The sequence below is a fragment of the Dama dama genome, chromosome 3, assembly GCF_033118175.1.
Source record: "Dama dama isolate Ldn47 chromosome 3, ASM3311817v1, whole genome shotgun sequence".
Classification (NCBI taxonomy): Eukaryota; Metazoa; Chordata; class Mammalia; order Artiodactyla; family Cervidae; genus Dama; species Dama dama.
Window position 1 is genome coordinate 52,756,231 of NC_083683.1, and position 20,663 is coordinate 52,776,893.

Consider the following 20,663-nt stretch of genomic DNA (forward strand, 5'->3'; position numbering starts at 1 on the left):
AGCTTTCTGTTAACCAGTGAGATGTTTAATTTTGTAGCACCCAGGCTAGACAGAACTTTGGGGCTATCTCAGGTGGAGATATTGACAAGCCCTGGTAACCAACCATTCAATTTTGTTTCTACGATTTTTGATGGTTTTAGATAGCTAATAAATAGAATCAAACAGGATTTATACTTTTGTGGCTGGCTCATATTTAGTTATCAAACTATCATCAAGATTCATCCATATCAGAGCATGTAACAATTTCTTTTTTTAAAGATGAATAATCCATTTTCTACGTATACCACATTTCATTTATCTGTTTATCTATCAACAGATATTTGAGTTGCTTCCACCTTTTGGTTATTGTAAATAATGCTGCAGTGAACATGAGTGGGCAAATATTACTTTAAGACTCTGCTTTTAATTCTTTTGGATATATACTGAGACATAGAATTGCTGGAGCATATGGTAGTTCTGTATGTAAATTTTGAGGTACTTTTATACTATTTCCCATAGTGGTTGCACCCCGTTTTATAATCCTACCATCAGTTCATGAAGGGTCCAATTTCTCCACATCCTCATCAACACTTATTATTTTCTGTTCTTTTTAATACTAGCCATCCTAATGGATTTGAAAAGATATCTCATTGTAGTTTTGATTTGCATATCTCTAATGATAAGTAACATTGACCATCTGTTTATATGCTGTTTCCATTTTTTTTTACCTTTGGTAAAAGGTCTATTCAAGTCCTTTTCCCACTTAAAAAATCAGGTTATTTTTATTGTCATGAAAGTGAAAGTCATTTAGTCCTGTCTGACTCTTTGTGACCCCATGGACTATATAGTCCATGGCATTCTCAGACCAGAATACTGGAATGGGTAGTCGTTTCTTCTCCAGGGGATCTTCCCAAGCCAGGGATCAAACTCAGGTCTCCTGAAATTGCAGGTGGATTCTTTATCAGCTGAATCACAAGGGAAGCCCAAGAATACTGGAGTGGGTAGCCTATTCCTTCTCCAGGGGATCTTTCTAGCCCAGGAATCAAACTGGGGTCTCCTGCAGTACAGGTGGATTTTTTACCAATTGAGCTATCAGGGAAGCCCTTACTGAGTTATAAGAATATATATATATGTATATATATATATTTGTATATGTGTACATATGTATATGTAGTGGGTATTACCTTCTTAGCTCCTCATCAGATATGAGTTGCAAGTATTTTCTCCCATTGCATTTCACTCTTTAATGCACATACATTTTTAAGTTTGCAGTCACATTTGTCTTGTTTTTTTGCATTTATTGCCTGTGCTTTGGTGTCATATCCAAATAATCACTGTCAAACCCTCTGTCATGGAGCTTTTCCTCTGTTTTAGGAGTTTCAAAGTTTTAGATCTTTGTTTTAGATCTTAATTTTTAGACCTTAATCTAAACTTAATCTTAAAGTTTTAGATCTTAATCCATTTTGAGTTAACTTTTACATATGGTGTAAGATGAAGTCCAATTTCACTCTTTTGCATGGACATATCTAGTTGTCCCAACGCCATTTGTTGAAGAACCTATTCATTCTTCATGGGCTGTCCTTAGCACACTTGTCAAACATCATTTGACCATATACGTAAGGGTTTCTTTCTTGGTTCTTTATTCCATTGGTATTTATGCAGGTCATGCTATGGACATTCTTATGCAAGTGTTTTCTGGACATATGTTTTCCTTCTTTTAGGTATCAGGATTGTAATTGCAGGGTCATAGGATAGGTATATGTGTAATTTAAAAATTGCCAGATAGTATTCTGAAGTGGCTGAAACAATACTTGGTATTATCAGTCTTTTAAGTTTTAGCCATTTTGTTAAGGTAGAGTCACTTTTTAAAATCTTTTGATTGAATTGTTATTTAAGGATTAATTTGAGATAACTTTAAGTCCTTCGATATGTGTTCATTTTTTTTTACTCTTCCCACTAGAGTATAAACTTTATTAGATGCTATTTGCTGCTTGATTTCTGATGTTTGCTGACATTGAGCAGGTACTCAATGAAAGTTTATTTTGAATGAATGAAATGAGTGAACAAATAATTAAAACATGCATATTTACCTTTTTCCTGATAACTCTGGGATTTGTGTACATCAGATATATCTAGGATCTTCTCCAGAGTCAAATAATTAGTCATGAATATTTTGGTGGGTGGGCTTCTGAGGTGGCACCAGTGGTAAAGAACCTGCCTGCCAATGCAGGAGATGTAATGAAGTTTCAATCCCTGGGTTGGGAGGATCTCCTGGAGAAAGGCATGGCAATCCACTGTAGTATTCTTGCCTGGAGGATCCCGTAGACAAAGAAGCCTTGCGGACATGACAGAAGCGACTTGGCACAGCGCAGCACATTTTGGTGGCTGACTCACCTTAGGAAAAATACGGCAGGACAAAGTGTTAGGAATCTATATTCAGTTTGCTAGATGCCCATAGTCTCCCACTGAACTATATTTTAAAACTTAACAGTGTAGTAACATTAAAAGGCAGGATAGTTTTAGAAATTAGAAAAAGCAGTTCATCTGTAGAAACATTGTTCAAGGACTTTAGTTTCATTTTTCACAACCATAGAGTTGCTACTAATTTTAAAAAGGAAATGAATTATTTTTGTACTACAGGTTTATATTCTGTCTAACCCTTGTAATACAACTAAATCTTGATTGTTGTAGTATTGATGATTTGACTTATGAACTATCCAGAACCTTTTATTTCTTCTTGCCTGTTTTCTTTGATCCACTTTGCTGTTCTAAATACTTTCACCAAACAATTATCAGAAAAATTAGCAGAGAAAAATAAGAAAGAGAGTAGAGGAATAAATTGAAGGAGAAGGAAATAAAACAAACACTCAAGCTGCCTATGAAGATTTTTCCGTTAGCACAAATATCGTGAATTTAGAAGTGACTTTTATAGATGGACTTAAAGTGGTTGCCGTAATAATCCCTAATGTTTTAGCAATTTTAATGCTGTATTTATATATAAACAAACATAGTCAAAGTAATCAGGTATTTTATATAATCAAGTATTACAAAATTTACATCAACATTTGAATTTCTGGGTTTGAATGCCATCTATTGTTATATGGATTCATTTTCTTTTGGTGCTCTTTAGATATTGCATAACAAAAAATATATTTGTTTTCTGTACTTTATGAAGCTTTATCCTATAAAATATAATTTCTCTGCAATGAGATTAGATGCAGTCAGTGGCTTGAGGACCCAATTTACCTACTGAAAAAAGCCTAATTTCTCCTTGATTTGTTTTTATTTTCTCCCCAGGGGTTAATACACATTTTGAATAGTCATGGCTGTTAAAGTAAGACTTATATATGGTTTGGTTAGTGCAATCTATGAAAATGTGAGGATTATATTACTATGAGTAATAGTAATGCTTATGATAATGCGATATAAGACTTTAAATTTTTTGTCCTTATATTTCACATTGGAAGCAGATGTAAAAGTATTAAATATTTTTGGCCCTTCTATTCTGTGCAGTATTTTGAGTCACATCTAATTTAATGACTCTACATTATTATATTCTTTCCCCACCAGAAAGTGAAATAAAGAAAACCACTTTACCCTTTCATAACTACAGCGACATGAATGAAAATCTCAATATAAAGGAGGAAAGAGTTTTAGGATACACTTCAAAAAATATATCTTTGGAAGATGAAAGAAGTCAGTTGCATTCCAGGAAAAAACGTTTTTTATCATATCCAAGATACGTGGAAGTTATGGTTACAGCTGACTCTAAAATGGTTCATCATCATGGACAGAACTTGCAGCACTACGTACTAACTCTGATGTCAATTGTAAGTAAACTTAACAGGTCCTTTGCATTTTCTAAAATGTTTTACATAATATTTTTTCACATATATTAAAAATTTCCCCAAACTTTAGATGTAAGCAAATTGTTTATATTTAAGCCAAAATATCTTAATGAAATTTAAATAGATGTTTATAGCAAGTATTCCATTGTGTTACTTGGACAACTTTTTAAAAAATCTAGAAACCTTTTAAGCAAACCACTTAGACAGAGTGCTTCAATCTTGACTTCATCAACTGAATGACTTCTGCCCCCTAGTGACAGAACTGATCTTTTGCCCTTTCAATCTGAATTCTTAATCTTGTTTCTGTACAGATGGAGGGGATACTAATTTTACTACTACTGCATTCACCAAATCAAATTGGGACACATCTTTTAAGTTATAAAAGTATTTATGGTAATAAAAGGAACTTTGTTATTAATAGAGCTGCTTTACCAAACTTGGGATGTAAGACCACAGAATCTTGAGATCATGACATTCGATCCCATCACTTCATGGCAAATACTAGGGGAAAACGGAAGCAGTGGCAGATTTTATTTTCTTGAACTCCAAAATCACTGGACGGTGACTGCAGCCTTGAAATTAAAAGACATTTGCTTCTTAGAAGAAAAACGATGACAGATTTAGACAGTGTATTAAAAAGCAGAGACATCAGTTTGCTAACAAAAGTCCATAAAGTCATAGCTATGGTTTTTCAGTAGTCATGTATGGATGTGAGAGTTGGACTGTAAAGTAGGCTGAGTGCTGAAGAATTGATGCTTTCAAACTGTGGTGCTGGAGAAGACTCTTGAGAGTCCCTTGGATAGCAAGGGGATGAAACCAGTCCATCCTAAAGGAAATTAACCCTGACTATTCATTGGAAGGACTGATGCTGAAGCTGAAGCTTAAGCTCCAATACTTTGGCCACCTGATGTGAAGAGCCAACTTGTTAGAAAAGACCCTGATGCTGAGAAAGATTGAGGGCCAGAGGAAAAGGGGGTGACAGAAGATGAGATGGTTGGATGGCATCATGGACTCAACGGTCATGAGTTTGAGCAAACTCAGGGAGATAGTGAAGGACAGGGAAGCCTGGCGTGCTCGAGTCCGTGGGGTCTTAGAGTCAGACACAAGAGTCAGTCAGTCACTTAGTGACTGAACAACAACAACGAGCAATCAGATCACAGTAGCTATAAGAACTTTTGATCTGATGTTAACGTCTCTGTTGAGCAGTGGTGGTGGCATATGAACAGATTTCCAGTGCCAGTGAAGAACACCAGTTCCGTGTTAGTGGTAGCTCTCTATATACATAAACGGACACAGGCACACATGTACACATGTATGGGCTTCCCTGGTGGCTCAGATGGTGAAGAATCTGCCTCCATGCAGGAGACCCAGGTTTGACTTCTGGGTGGGAAGGATCCCTTGGAGAAGATCCCCTGGTTCAGAAGGGAATGGCTACCCACTCCGGTATTCTTGCCTGGAGAATTCCATGGACAGAGGAGCCTGGTGGGCTTCAGTCCATGGGGTCACAAAGAGTCGGACACAACTGAGGGACTAACACACACACACACAAATATATACACACATGTACCTACTGTCTGCGACATTCCTGGATTAAGTCCTGTTCTTTGGAAGTAATTGCTAAAAGCAGCTCTTTCATGCTCAGGAGTATCTTGGTTTAGCTGATGAAATTTATAGTTTCCTCTGTTTATACACATTCAGGGTATTGGATCATATCTCATATTCACAGAGAGGGAATTCAGGTCTGCTTGGCTGAAAAGATGGGACCAGGACACATCTATTATAAATTTCACTTAGCAAGAACTCTCCCATCAACTTCATTGTGAATGGAAAGACCCTAAGACCTTGTTATTTTCCTTACATATAGCATTTTATCTTAAACTCTTACATATAGCATTTTATCTTAAACTCTTATAAGTGCTAGGAATACATTGCTTCTGCTGCCTAAACAAAGTATCTGATATGAAATGAGCACTCAATAGTTAGTAAAAGAATAAGTAAATAAATGATTAAGGTAATACTTTTTTCAGAATAAGTGACGTTATGATGGGCAACAAACAGATATCATCTAAAATGCTTTTTTGAAATTTGTGCAGTGTAGATGTGTTTTATTTACTTGAATTGAATTTTTAAAGTGACAGCACGGCTCTACATACAGATTTATGTTGATTACCTTTTAACCTCTGAATCTGAAGTAACTATCTAGCTGTATGATTATCTAGATGTGTAATTATTTAGATACTGGTGTCTCATGCTCATTGTGAAGGGATTCTAGTGAGAACATTGACATGAAGGATGCTGATTGATTTATAAGAAACTATATCATTTATATGGAATAGTGTGGGTTAAACTTGGAAATTTTATATGGTTGAAGAAGATATTCATTAAGAAAGCTGGGAAGGTGATAGAGATACTGAAGAAAAATATTAGATTTTATAAGTACAACAGGTTTTGATGTTAAGTGACCACTCCCATATCAGTGCTTTGGAAATACTGACTCTAAGAGGTAAAGGAACACAAGAGTAATTTTTGAATAACTTTATACAGTTTTGGTGATGATGCCATCCTCAGAAAAGTTTTGTCATATGTATTTTACGATAAAAATCATTATAATCACAGTATCAATTAAAAGATATTATGATGTACCTTGTGAAGTTGTCCATGGGGGTTTTAAAATCAGAATTCACCAGTGACAAAGTCAACCTTCTGACATCATGGAAAGTAAATCTGGTTCTGAGATTGCTTGAAACTGAAGACGAATGCATGCACGTACCATTCCCTCGATGTTTAATCCCATTAGGAGAGCCCGTTTCAGTTAAGATGAAATGTTCGTAGAGTCTGTGAGTTAGCTTGTGTTTAGCTTTCTTTCACAGGGAAATACTGCCACAGTTGAGGAATGGGGGGGATATTCCAAATATAGATGTTGTTGTTTAGTTACGAAGTCATGTCCGACTCTTTTGCAACCCCATGGACTATAGGAGGAAAAATTTAGGTGGATAAATCTCCCTTTTGAGGTAGTTTTGGTTTTATACATGCTTTTTTCCCTCTTCAGAGGTCTGATTTCGGATGTCTTAAGATTACCTGGGTTTTTGTTTTCTCTATTCCTTTTTTCTTTCATTAAATGTTTAAATAAGGATATAGGAAAGTCCGCAGACTTTATGATTTTGGACATGCATTGTTATTTTATTAGATAACAATAGTGGCTATAGCTATGTTTGTAGATGTAAACCATATTAAAGGTAAAAAGAAACTTGGTGAGTCAATAGTCTTGTTTTGCTTGGGAGTTTCTTAGTTTTAGTATCAAAAGTCTTATATCCCTGGGAATCCCTCAGTTCTGAGCAGACAGGGACAGTTGGTCACACTACATGGAGACTCGTCAAATATAATCCAGCTTGTTTTATCTGCATTTGTGAAGTCCATTTCCAGATTGCTCTAAAGAAGTAGGAGGAGTGCTGTCTCCCCAAAACTGTCCCCAGATGTTGCCAGTTGAAGAAGAAGCCATTCAGGTTTTGTGTGTGTCCTAATTTTTAAAGAGACATTAACTGTATTTATTCAGACACACTTGGTGTATTGCTAATATTTTTTGGTCATAGTAATTTAGGAAAAAGACGAGAACATGTGATTTAGACCTGGAATATGATTGAGAGTCATTTAAAGAAAAGTTCAAAGTGACGAAAGAGATTTTGTGTTGAGCTCCAGATATAGTGGGGGAGATTGCCGAATGCTTTCAGAGTTGAGCAGATGGATTGTATACATATGTTAGAGAGGGGATTATCTAGCTTTACTCATCCCATACAAAGTAAACAATTCTGCTGTCTTCTCAAACTTTTCCTTTTCTTTCAACAGTTTAACAATATCTGAGTGCAGTGGATATAGAGATAATGTGTGATTTAATTCACCTTTTAGAGCGCTTTACTCATGTTGTAAAAATAGCTTAGTGATCTCCATTCAAAGAGTTTTTGAAATAATATTAAAATTAGCTGGGAAAAGCACATTTGTGGTGTATAGTGTACCTAATGAAATAAGTGTGTGTTAAATGAGCAGAGATGTTCAGTTTTTCACTACTCTAAAATTTTTCCTTAGAGAATTTGGGTGATATTATCAGGTTAAAATGTCATTTTAAATTCATTATTAAACGATTAAGATGTATTTAAATTAGGAAAATTACTTTTCTCAACAGATTTATTTTGATATGCAATGACTTACTGTTTAATAAACCTTGGAAATATTGTCAGAAGCCTCCACACTCCTTTTGTTTACAAAGTTTGATGTGATAATATTCACCTTGTTACAGATTTAATAATGTAAATTTCAAGAGCATCATTTGTCAGGCATTAGCCCTATTTTTAAAAACACAGTTGCTATTAGAGGCATTTATCAACTAGAAAGTTTCACCTATATTACATTGACTTAATATCATTGCTTTCAATTCTTTGAGTTGTCTTTACTGATGTTATTTAGGATGGGGAAAATTTTCAACCACATTAGAATAAAAACTAATGATTTGCTTTTGTACATCACCTTCAACCATTTTATGTTACCTTTTCCTTCAACTCAGTGCTCTACCAGTTCTTCATTCTTTGCATATATTTTCTTTGGACATATGTGGAATGTCATTTTCTAACTTAAAAACAATAACATCTTTCTGATGAGCAAGGATCTTGTAAAAAAAATCTGTTCACTTTGTTAAAATCAGATTTTTTTTATAGATAACTTCAAAGGTGAAGGTTGTCAGAAGGTACAAATATCCACTTATAAGATAAATTACTCCTGGGGATGCAATGTACAGCGTGGTGACTGTAGTTAGCAATACTGTATTTTGTATTTGAAAGTTGCTAAGAGATTGATCTAAAAAGTCCTTATTAGAAAAAAAATTACAACTCTATATTGTGATGGATGTTAACTAAACTTATTTTAGTGGTCATTTGCAATACACACACACACACACACACACACACACACACACACACACATCAAATCATTGTATACCTAAAACTAATACACTGATATATGTCAATTGTCTTAATTTTTTTAAATGGCTTTCAAAAAAAGATGGTCTGTAAACATGCCATATATGAACATTTGCTGAAGCTCTGTTTCAAAATAGTTGGTCAGTTAATAGATAATTTGCTTCATGCTTTGCACGAACTGTATGTTGCCTGAGATTTTCTTAAAATATTTAAGCAATTTATAGCATTTCTTTTCCTTTTGCTAATTATCTATGAAGCAATGTTTACTATTTTATGAGGCCTGCAAAGCAATATGAATTCTATATGCCAGGGGAAAAAAACACAGAATAAAAGATTGAACACATTTTATTTTATTTTTTTTGGTATGATTGAACACATTTTAATTGGATCAATAAAAGTTCTAATGCATAGCACTCTAAAATGGAGTGATTACAGTTATATATAATAATATTACATGGTTTTATAGAATAGAAAAGATACCGTAGAAATCTGATCTAGTGTTTTCTACAGTATAGTCTGTGGCGTGGGATACTAGTCCTGTGGCTTGTTCATGGAGGGGAAAAGAGAATTTGGCCAGGCAGTTGAGTGAGATGCTGCATGTAATAAATACCTCTCTTGTAGATTTAATATTTATGCATGTATATTAGCCTAGTCAAGACTCCATGAACATATCTTTTTACTCAACTTTTCTCCATCTGTGGAATAATTTTTTTCTTTATTTTTGTCTTTATTTTTTTAAAAAAAATTTTATTCATTTATTTGGCTGCACCAGGTCTTAGTTGCAGCATGTGGGATCTAGTTCCCTAACCAGGGATCGAACCTGGGCCCCCTGCATTGGGAGCTCAGAATCTTAACCACTGGGCCAGCAGGGAAGTCCCAGTTTTTTTCTTTAAAACAAATGTTCTCACACCCTTTCCCCAACAGCTTCTGGTAAACACTAATCCAATACACCAAGGGCATTGTGACCAAGGGTGCTTGGTGTTCAGTGTGGTGGGGGGTATTGAGACAAAAAGTAGATAAATCTAATTCCAGAGCTGGCCAACTGGCTTGTAACTAGTAAGAGCCAGAACTGAATTCTAGGTCTCCTGTCTGTGTAGGACTTCTGAGGCCGTGGTCAAGTGACTGTAGCAGGACAGTGTCTCGGGGTAGGGCATGAATCACGTCAGGGTCCGAAATAACTTTTGTGCCAAGAGCTATTTAGGAAGTACTTAGGATAGAGTGCTGAAATTTCATAAGATCAGACAAAAGTAGTCAGAGCTGAAGCTAGACTGCCTCGGGTGGAAATTACTCTGTTGCTTCCAGCTACCTAACCTTGAGTGTGTTATGAATTTCTCTGTACCTTAATTTTCTTATACGTAAAATGGACAGAATAGTTTCCAGCTCATGAAATTTTTTGTGAGAATTATTAAACGAATTAATACATTTAAAACTTAGATCACATCTGATACACAGTAAATACTCAATAAATATTATTTCTAGTTATGTATTTATGAGGAAGTTGCAAACATGATACCCTATCATTACGGTGGCCTATTATGGGGTGGCAGTTTTAGGGATAAGAGAAGCATGTTGTCATGATAATTAGAAAGACTTATGAAATAACAAGTAGGCCTTCTGATCATTTACCTGCCTGATTCACCATTCAGTTTAATTGAACAGTTATTCAATAAAAGCACCTCTAAATATCCAAATACTGTAAAATATATATATGTATGGAGTGTGAGCACATAGATTATAAAGGTCAGTGCATAAAACAGCAAGAAGTGAGTGTCTACAATTAAATAAGCAAAATGATCTTGAGATATGCCATTTAATTTTAATTAATTAATTTTTATTGGAGTGTACTTGCTTTACACTGTTGGATAAGTTTCTGTTATGCAACAATGCGAACCAGCTATCTGTATACATATATCCCCTGTATATGTATATCAACCTCCCACTCCTCTAGGTTGTCACAGAGCACTGAGCTGAACTCTATGCTACAAACCCTCTTCCCACTAGCTTATCTGTTTTACACGTGGTAGTGTATATAGAAACATGGCATTTTAGTGTAAAAACAAAATACCATCCTGAGGATGTTTTTGGGGGTATATATGAATAATTATTTAAGTTGAACCATCTGTGTCTTTTACCCCTGGAAGACTGAATTTTTAATGGTATTAGGTAAGCCAGTAGATATTTAATAAATATTGAAAGAGATAAAACTGTGAAGCTTTTGGATCCTTTGCTTTCAATTTGCCATTCTATGATAACTAATTTGAAACACATGAACTAGGATAAACATTATATATAGCATATGTCTTTTCTTCTGAATGTAGTAAAAATAGCTGTCATTGATCACTGTGACCCAATTCAGTTCAGTTCAGTCACTCAGTCATGCCTGACTCTGCGACCCCATGAATCACAGCACACCAGGCCTCCTTGTCCATCACCAACTCCTGGAGTCCACCCAAACCCATGTCCATTGTGTCAGTGATGCCATCCACCATCTCATCCTCTGTCATTCTCTTCTCCTCCTGCCCCCAATCCCTCCCACCATCAGGGTCTTTTCCAATGAGTCAACTCTTCGCCCGAGGTGGCCAAAGTATTGGAGTTTCAGCTTCAGCATCAGTCCTTCCAATGAACACCCAGGGCTGATCTCCTTTAGGATGGACTGGTTGGATCTCCTTGCAGTCCAAGGGACTCTCAGGAGTCTTCCCCAACACCACAGTTCAAAAGCATCAATTCTTCAGCGCTCAACTTTCTTCACAGTCCAACTCTCACATCCATACATGACCACTGGAAAAACCATAGCCTTGACTAGACAGACCTCTGTTGGCAAAGTAATGTCTCTGCTTTTTAATATGCTATCTAGGTTGGGCATAACTTTCCTTCCAAGGAGTAAGCATCTTTTAATTTTGTGGCTGCAGTCACCATCTGCAATGATTTTGGAGCCCCCCAAAATAAAGTCTAACAGTGTTTCCACTGTTTCCCCATCTATTTCCCCTGAAGTGATGGGACCAGATGCCATGATCTTAGTTTTCTGAATGTTGAGCTTTAAGCCAACTTTTTCACTCTCCTGTTTCACTTTCATCAAGAGGCTTTTTAGTTCTTCTTCACTTTCTGCCATAAGGGTGGTGTCATCTGCATATCTGAGGTTGACCCTGATCTAAATGCTTTTCTGTAAAATAAGTAGTGTTCTTTATTTTTTAGTATTGTTGCTTTTGTTTGTTTTTAATTGGAGTATAATTGCTTTCCAATGTTTTGTTAGTTTCTGCTGTACAGTGAGGTGAATGGGCTGTATGTATGCATATATCCCCTCCCTCTTGAGCCTCCTCCCACCGCTCCCTCCCGCGCCTGAGGTCATCACAGAGCAGGGAGCTGAGCTCCTTGCGCTAGACAGCAGCTTGCCGCTAGCTCTGTGTTTTACACGTAGTGATTGCATGTCAGTGCTACTCTTAATTTGTCTCACCCTCTCCTCTCCATTCCCCCCCACCCATATCCACAGGTCCCTTCTCTATGTCTGTGTCTCTATTCCTGCCCTGAAAATAGGCTCATCAGTGCTATTTTTCTAGTGATCTAAATGCTTTTTGTACACCATCTCATTTAATCTTTATAGCAGCCTGGTCATTAGGTGTTATCAAAAAGTGGCAGTTAAAATTTGAATTAAAAGGACTCTGCCTCCTAACATTGCCCATCTTGCATAATTACTTGAATTATCTTTTTTCCTAAAGTTAAATTTTAAAAGAAATTTTGCTGAAGTAATATATTTAAAAACATAGTGTCAGAACACTGGGAATGGGTTTCTAAATTCTAGCTGGTTGGTTGGTCACTTTTCAATCAAGGAGCCACATCTGTTTCCTTCTGAAACTGAAAACATTTTTGTGGTTATTTTATAGTTTATATTATATATCCAGATTGTCATTTGTAGGCAGCACATTTCAGGCAATGCATAGATAAATTACTCATTTAGATTCTTCACAGTGCCTAAGCTTTTTTCTCTGGAGGACCAGGAATGCATGCTGGCCAGTGACAAGTCTTCGTAATTAGCTTTCATTAAAAGAGCCTTTGTGCTTACCTTTGAGGTGCTTTGTTTACCTTCTAGTTTGACTTAGGGAAGCATCTACTTTTAACCTCACATGATCAGAGGATAACTCAGAGGCACACATATGGATATACTGTGTTTTTTACAATAGATGCTCATTTTCCATGTAATTCTCTATATATTAGTTCAGCCATAGATTTTTCCACAGCTGCCATTTTAAAGTGAGCAATACTGCAATCCTAGCCCACCAGTTTGAAATTGCCAGTCATCTGCCTGTCTCTGTTTAACTGAACTCTTAACTCCACTGGGGTGACCATCACTCTTACCAAAAAATGCTAGAACAAAAGACATCACTGCAGGTAAAATGGTTAATCTGTATTTGTGGTTGTATAGCTAAAACAGTAAGAAAAATGCTAGAAAATTTATTTAAGTTCATGCTGACCTACAGGGTCAGCATTTCCAGAGATGCTTTGGGGTCTGGTTCTGATGGTTCTCATGTTATTCATTATGTTGAAGCAACTTTGGCTGATAGGATCAAGGCCCCACTACTGGTACTTCTAGGAAACTGTAAGCTCCACAAGGTCAGGGACCATCTTCTCTTCCCTGTCTTTGGGTCTGTAGCCAACAAAGGAAGGAGTAGTTGCTGAATATTAATTAAATAAATGAAAGAAGTAGCACCTCCTGAAGGAATTGCTGTCTTGGTTTGGGCAGTGGTGCAGAAAAGGGTGATCCACATTCAGAAGCAATTTTCATGGCATGGGTGGCCAGCTTCAGAAAGGTGTGTCTCTACAGAAATCCTAGGCAGAGGTGTTGGTCATGGAATACACTCTTGCTGTCTGACAGCCTCCATGGTGGCTGTAAGAGGAGGATATTAATTGGTGAATTGTACAACACTTTCACTAGGAGTCACAAACTGAGCCCATGCAGAGTCCCTTGTAGAATTGCACTCTCCAATTTTTGAGAGTGGAAGACCAGATTGTGACTTCTTCTGTGGCTCTTTGCTGACTCGATGGACATGAGTCTGAGCAAGCTCCAGGAGTTGGTGATATACAGGGAAGCCTGGTGTGCTGCAGTCCACGGGGTCACAAAGAGTTGGACACAACTGAGTGCTTGAACTGAACTGATGACTCTTTGTGATTCTTGATGAATTTGTCTCCATGGGTTCTAATGGTGCTAAGCAATTAAAAACCATAAGCATATTCAGAATTGAAAATATCCAACCATGGCAAGAAAGATTAGGTAAAACTACCAAAGAATAGGTAAAATTTATGTGTTTATTGTTATGGAATATTTTGAACACATAAATTGTGAATTGTGACACAGAATTGAGTGAATTTTTTGCCGAATCATCTAGAACAGTATTTCCAAGCCCCAGAGCATATTCAGATGCCTTGAAGATCTTATTAAACTAAAGATTCTGACTCACTTGTCCAGGTGGGGCCTGAGAGTTTGTATTTCTAATCAGTTCTAGGTGATACAAGGATGCGGCTGATCAATGGATTAATCTCAGTAACAAGATTTAGGATACTGTTTCTCAAACTTGGCTTCATGCTGGAATCAGAAAAATGCCAGGGAGTTTTAAAAGATACTGATGCCTGGGTCTCAACCCTAGAGATTCTGATTTAGTTGATAAGGGGGGATGTGGCCTGAACTTTAAGGTTTATGAAAAGCTCCCTAGGAGATTCCAGTGTGCAACTGAATTGGAGAATTGATGCTGTCAGATTGCTTTTAATTTCCTTTTGAGAAAAAAATATTGATTTTAGGCATCACATCTTATACTTTTTCCTTGCAGGTTGCAGCAATCTACAAGGACTCAAGTATTGGAAATCTTATAAACATAGTAATTGTAAAATTAGTTATAATTCATGATGAGCAGGTAAGAAACAGTTCTAAAAGTAATATTTCTAGTTGTAGTAGGCTCTTAGCAGGAATATATGTATGTCGATCATGAAATGGGATAATTGAAAAAATACATGTTAAAAATCTTGATTCAGAAGGGAATGAGGTTGACTTTTTCCATCATGATGGAAATGAAATGACAACAGAGGAAGTCACAGAAAGTAATAAACAATTTAAAAAGTTAAGGTTGATAACAATCAGGTATTCACTTTTTATAATTCTACTGTTAGTTTTAAAATATGGTAAGTTTTAGAAGTTATTTTTTGATCCAAAATATTGGATGCTTACATTGAGAAGCATCTAATTCAATTCTGTTTTGATCACAACATTTTAAGGATTGCTAAAATATGTTTGAGGTATGAGGGAGCAATGAAGTGACTTCTTCATTTGCCAATAAAAATGCTATTTAATGAATTGCATAAACACTGACAAGTTTGGAAGGGAGAGGGCATGAATGTTTTGATGTGATATTGAATTGCTGATTTTTTTTGTGCGTAGGAAGGACCAGTCATCAGTTTTAATGCAGCGACCACGTTACGCAACTTCTGTTTATGGCAACAAACTCAGAATGTTCTTGATGATGCCCACCCATCCCACCATGATACTGCTGTTCTTATTACAAGGTACAGTTCTAGAAATAACCCTTCCAATGAAATTGCTTACCCTTTCTCTCCTGCATGGTCACTAGTGCTTCTTGTTACCTTAATTCTCTCTCAGTAGTACATAGTAGTGTTCTTGAGAGAGAACTTGTATTATGAAAGATACCCTTGAATGAAAGCATTCTTCTGTTTCTTTCAGACCAGAGCACTGGCCTGATTTCCTTAGGAAATTAGCAGCAGTAGGTTGCTAAGTAATGGCTTGACCTAAACAAAATGATTTCCTTATTATGTTAGTGACAGAATAACAGAATTAGGAAAATTATTTGAAAATTAACATAGTTATGGAACTGAGAATGCATTTTGTTTCTTCCGTATTTGACCTTCTAGTCGTTTGGTAAAGAAAGCCTCTGAGTTTATTTTGGACTCCTGTCTTTAAGAAAAAAATCTATCTGCTTAGTGTGTATCTAATTACCGGGCTGCTTTTGCTAGGCTTTTTCTCAACCCTGTTTATTTATATGAAAGAGCTGCTATTATTATAAAATGATTATTTTACAAATACATTGTTAATTCACACTGTTGTTTTAGCAACCGTCATGATATAAGAATCCCAGGTTTGTAGTTTGTTTTGCTTGGTTGGTTGGCCAAAGGGGAAAAAAAATCTTTTGCTTGAAGGTCAGACTCAGAGAAATTTTGACTTTCTAGAACCCTGAAATGAAAACCTTCGGTCAGTGTAAAACAACTGACACAGTCCATGTGCTTTATCTGTTTTCCAAACTAAAGCAGAATTGACTCACATTTATACACTGTATTCGAATGCCCTAGGTTATGGCCAGAGATAACAGATTCAAATGGGAGGGAAGAAAAGGGCTCTAAGAGGAGACTACAGGGAGAGAGACTGGAGAACTGTCATATTGAATGGTTAGAGACTGAGTAATGCAGAAGAAAAAAGTTTAAGCAACTTGGTAACATTTGAGAACATCATTATTTTGCAGCAGAGAACAATAGCTGAAGTTCGTAATGATGTCGAAACATCAAGAAAAGAGTTATTACATATACTACTGCAAAGGTAAAGGCAGAGAGGTGAAAAATACATTAAGAAAGCTTTTCATTGAAATTGATTAAGCTCCAGCTGTTTATAGCAGTCACTTTTACACTGTACCTATTTGCTTATTGGTATGCAAAAATGGTGCGTTACTCTAGATTTAAAAACTTATTGAGAGCTTGAAAGAACTAGATCTTATAAGTCAGTTTAGGGCAATAGACATGTCAAAGTTAAAGCTTTTTTATCTTTGCTTTGGCTTGTTGCAAAAATATTTTCTGAAAATGCTTCAAAATCTTTTGTTTTAAGGGAAGACATTTGTGGAGCTAGAGAGAAATGCGACACATTAGGTAAGTTATTTTGTAAATATAGCTTATATAATTGTTTACTGAATTATTTAGTATGATGTTTAGATTATCTTTCTTTTAATTTATATTAATCATTTTGTTTAGTGGTCTTGATTAATGATTATAGTGTCACTATTATTTGATTTTTTGCTCTATAAGTTTTAAAGAATATTAGGAACTACTATTTATATAACAATGACTAAATATCAAGTGCTGTGCAAAGCTTGACATATTTAAATTAAAGTATTTTATTGTGTATCATTTGATCCATACAAAATAGTACATAACAACTTATATGCGAATTTAAAGCAAGAAAAAGAAAATGAATAGCCATGAATCCACTATCAGATTTATGAATTAGGTTTAAGAATTAGAAATTTAGCAGTACTGTTCTATGGCCTGTTCTAAGTCCTTATTCTAGCCCTTGCATTTCCCCAAGAGATAACCAGTTGCATAAATTTTGTATGTGCCTGTTCCTTCCATTTTTTGGAAAAATAGTTTTATAGCACTTGTATATATTCTTAAAAGAAATTGCTTGAGTATGCTTATTTTTGAGCTCTAGTTCATGCATTTTCACTATTACACAATATTTCAACCACGGTTCACATGTCTTTATTCTGTCAGTGAATATTTGGGCTGATTCCAGCTTTTTTCTATTAGGAACTTTATTATAAGACATTTTCCTAAGATTAGAATTTCATGTCATTAAGTGTGCTCATGTTCAACTTTATAAGATATACCAAATTATTTTCTAAAGTGGTACCAATTTACATTTTTTATCAATAGTGTATAAGCATTCCTTTTGATTATATTCTTATCAATACAAGAATATTCAAATTTCTCATTTTTGTCAATCTAAATTTAATGTATTTCATTATAGTAGTAATTTTCAGTTCTCTGGTCACTAATGAGTCTGGACATCTTATATTTACTAGCCATTTATGTATCTTTTCTGAGAGGAATGAAATAAATGAAAAAAAATTGCCTGTCTTTCTGCTGTAGTACTTTTCATTTTCTTATGCCTTTTAGTGTTCTTTATAACTTCTTGATACCAAACCCTTTTTGGATTATATGTATTGTAAATATCTCTTAATGATTAGTTCCTTAGTGATTATTGTTGTGTTTGTATGAAAATGTATACTGTAGCTGAATTTATAATTTTAGAGTTAGAAATTTTATGTCTTATTAATGAAATTATAGCCTTCTAAGTCTTCTGTAGTGCAAAATCTGAATGTATTATTCTGTTTTCTCATAAGGATTTAAAAATTTGTCGTTTCACATTTAAATCTCTATACTATTTGAGTTTCTTTTGATATGGTATCAAATAAGCCTCCAGTTTTGTAAAGTTCTTTTCTGTGTGGATAACCAGTTTCCTGAGATCATGTTTTTATTAGTTTCCTAGAATTTGCAATGCCTTTCCTTAGAATCTGCAGTGCCACATATAAAATTTCTATTTGTACTGGCATGTGCAAACATCCTGCTATTTCATTAATCAATACTTTTTATTTAGTTCATCTACCAATTCCATAAATTCAAATTATATAGTTCTATAATAAATCATCATAATTCATAGAGTATATAACGCCATCTAATTTTCTTCAAGAGTTTGTGGCTATTCTTGGGCCTATGATCTCCTATAAAAATTTTAGACCAGTATGTTAAGTCATTATGAAACAATTATCTATTTATGAAGGTCTTTTAAAATATTTTTTAGTAGTATGTATTATTTTCTTTCAGAGTTTATCGTGCCCAACTTTCATTTACTTTTTTTATTAGTGTATTGGTGTATGATGTTGATTGATAGAAATATGACAAATTATTTGCATTATTGATTTTAAATATAGACAACTGATTCATTAATTAATCTCATAATTTACCTGTGGGCATTTATGTCATTGTGAATTATGGCTGTTATTCTTACCCTTCTTCAATCCTTATAATATTCTTTCCTTTTTTAAAAATCTTTTTCTTTTCCTTGTTTTTTTTTTCCTTGTCTTTTAGTAAGAGAAAAATCTTATTCAATGTTAAATAGAAATGATGATGATAGCCTTTTTTTCCTGGATTTTAAAGGGAATATTTGTAAAGTTTCACCATTAGGAACAATATTTGCCACAGGTTCTTCTTGGCTGATAAACTTATCATAGTTTTCTGAAACTTAGAAAATGTATACTTTTTATTAAAAAATTTTTGCAGACCTAGAAATGATATGATTATTTTAATCTTATGAATTCCTTTTATGAGTTTTGTAACACTAAACCAATCTTGATTAAGGTTTTTTTTTCTTTCTTTTTTTTTGTTTCTAAACACACCACTAGATTTTATTCCATGCATATATTTTCAGGAGTGAAATGACCTTCCTTTGATTGTATTTGTCTGATTTTGATACTGTGAGGAGAGAGCAAATTAGCCAAGATGGCCTGTTCAGGCTGTCTCACTGCAGGTTTTGTAAATAATAACTATGTAACAGCTGAGATCACTTATAGCACTGCACATGGGCATCACTTGGTCACAAGCTGCTTTATGCCTTACGCCCATCAGAGCTTCACCATAAAAGCCCTAGCTGCTATGGCACTGGGGCTACGTTGGAGTGGCATCATGGTTATGTTATATGAGGCTATGTCATGACTATGTTACTGCTGCATTATGGTTATGTTGTGGCTGCTGCTCCGACTGCTGCATGAGTCAGGAGAGTGGCCGTGTTATGGCTACTGTGCCAGCCAGGAGAGAATAAATGTGTCTGTCGTTCCCACGGCTCCTTCCAGCCTCTTAGCTCACGCCTTGTTAGCCTGGGTTCAGCAAAAAGCACGGACAGTGTGAACAGTGAGACGGTTGGTGTCATGAGTAGGAACAGCGACACAGATACCAAAGTTTTATTCACCATGCCAAATTTGTTGGGAGTATATTGTTTCTTTTTTTTTCCCATTCTCTGGAAGATTTTATGTAGTGTTGGAGTAATCTGTACCTTGAAAGCTTTGGAGATCACACCTAGAAAATCATCTGGGTTTTATCTTTCCTGTGTGGAAATATACTTTACCATTTAATTTCTCCAAGGATAATCAGACTTAAAAAAAACTTTTTGAATGTGCTTTAAAAACTGTTTTTTCTAGATATTATACTGTTTCTTTCAGTAGTAAAATTTATAACTTATTCTCATAGTATTTTCTTTTAAACTCTCGACTATAGCTGTCTACAAGCCTCATTTTGTTTCTGATATTATTTGAACTTCTTTACATGGATAAATTTCACTGAAAAATTGTCTGTTACATTTGTCTTTTTTTTTTAGAGGATCAACTCTTTCTTTTAATCTCATTTTTATTTCTTTAATTTCTGCTTTCTCTCTCTCATATTTCCCCAATTTGCTTATGCTTGCTTAGCTCAAAACCCCCCCAAGTTTTTCTTTTCTAATATTGTTGTTTAAGACTACGCATTTACTTCAAGGTATCATTTTGCTATGTCCTACATATTTTTATAGATATTTTCAATGACATTTAAAATTTAAAAATTCTAAGTATGTATAAATCCATCATGATTTCTTCACTTATTAACTAGACTTATTAATTTAGAAATGCATTTAAAATTTTATGAATGTATCGAGATTTACTGTTTTTTATTGAATTTCATTGTAGTTGCAGAACATGATCTCTATGATACCCATTCTTTGAAGTCTTTTGATGTCACCTGTATGGTCTATTGTTCAGTCACTCAGGCATGTCCGACTCTGTGTGACCCCATGGACTGCAGCACAATAGGCTTCCCTGTCCTTCACCATCTCTCAGAGCTTGCTCAAACTCATGTCCATTGAGTTGGTGATGCCATACAACCATCTCATCCTCTGTCATCCCCTTCTCCTCCTGCCTCTGTATTTCCAAGCATCAGGGTTTTTTCCAGTAAGTTGGCTTTTCACATCAGGTGGCCAAAGTATTGGAACTTCAGCTTCAGCATCAGCCCTTCCAATGAATAC

At 35.2% G+C, this 20,663-nt stretch overlaps 1 protein-coding gene across 1 annotated transcript in view; it reads left to right on the forward strand.

The window, feature by feature from the left end:
- Nucleotides 1–20,663, forward strand: part of ADAMTS20 (ADAM metallopeptidase with thrombospondin type 1 motif 20) — a 188,793-nt gene that overhangs the window by 42,495 nt on the left and 125,635 nt on the right. The window contains 4 exon segments of the mRNA XM_061122944.1: nt 3,550–3,809; nt 14,611–14,694; nt 15,216–15,340; nt 16,665–16,705. Coding sequence (XP_060978927.1) covers nt 3,550–3,809; nt 14,611–14,694; nt 15,216–15,340; nt 16,665–16,705 — 510 coding nt within the window.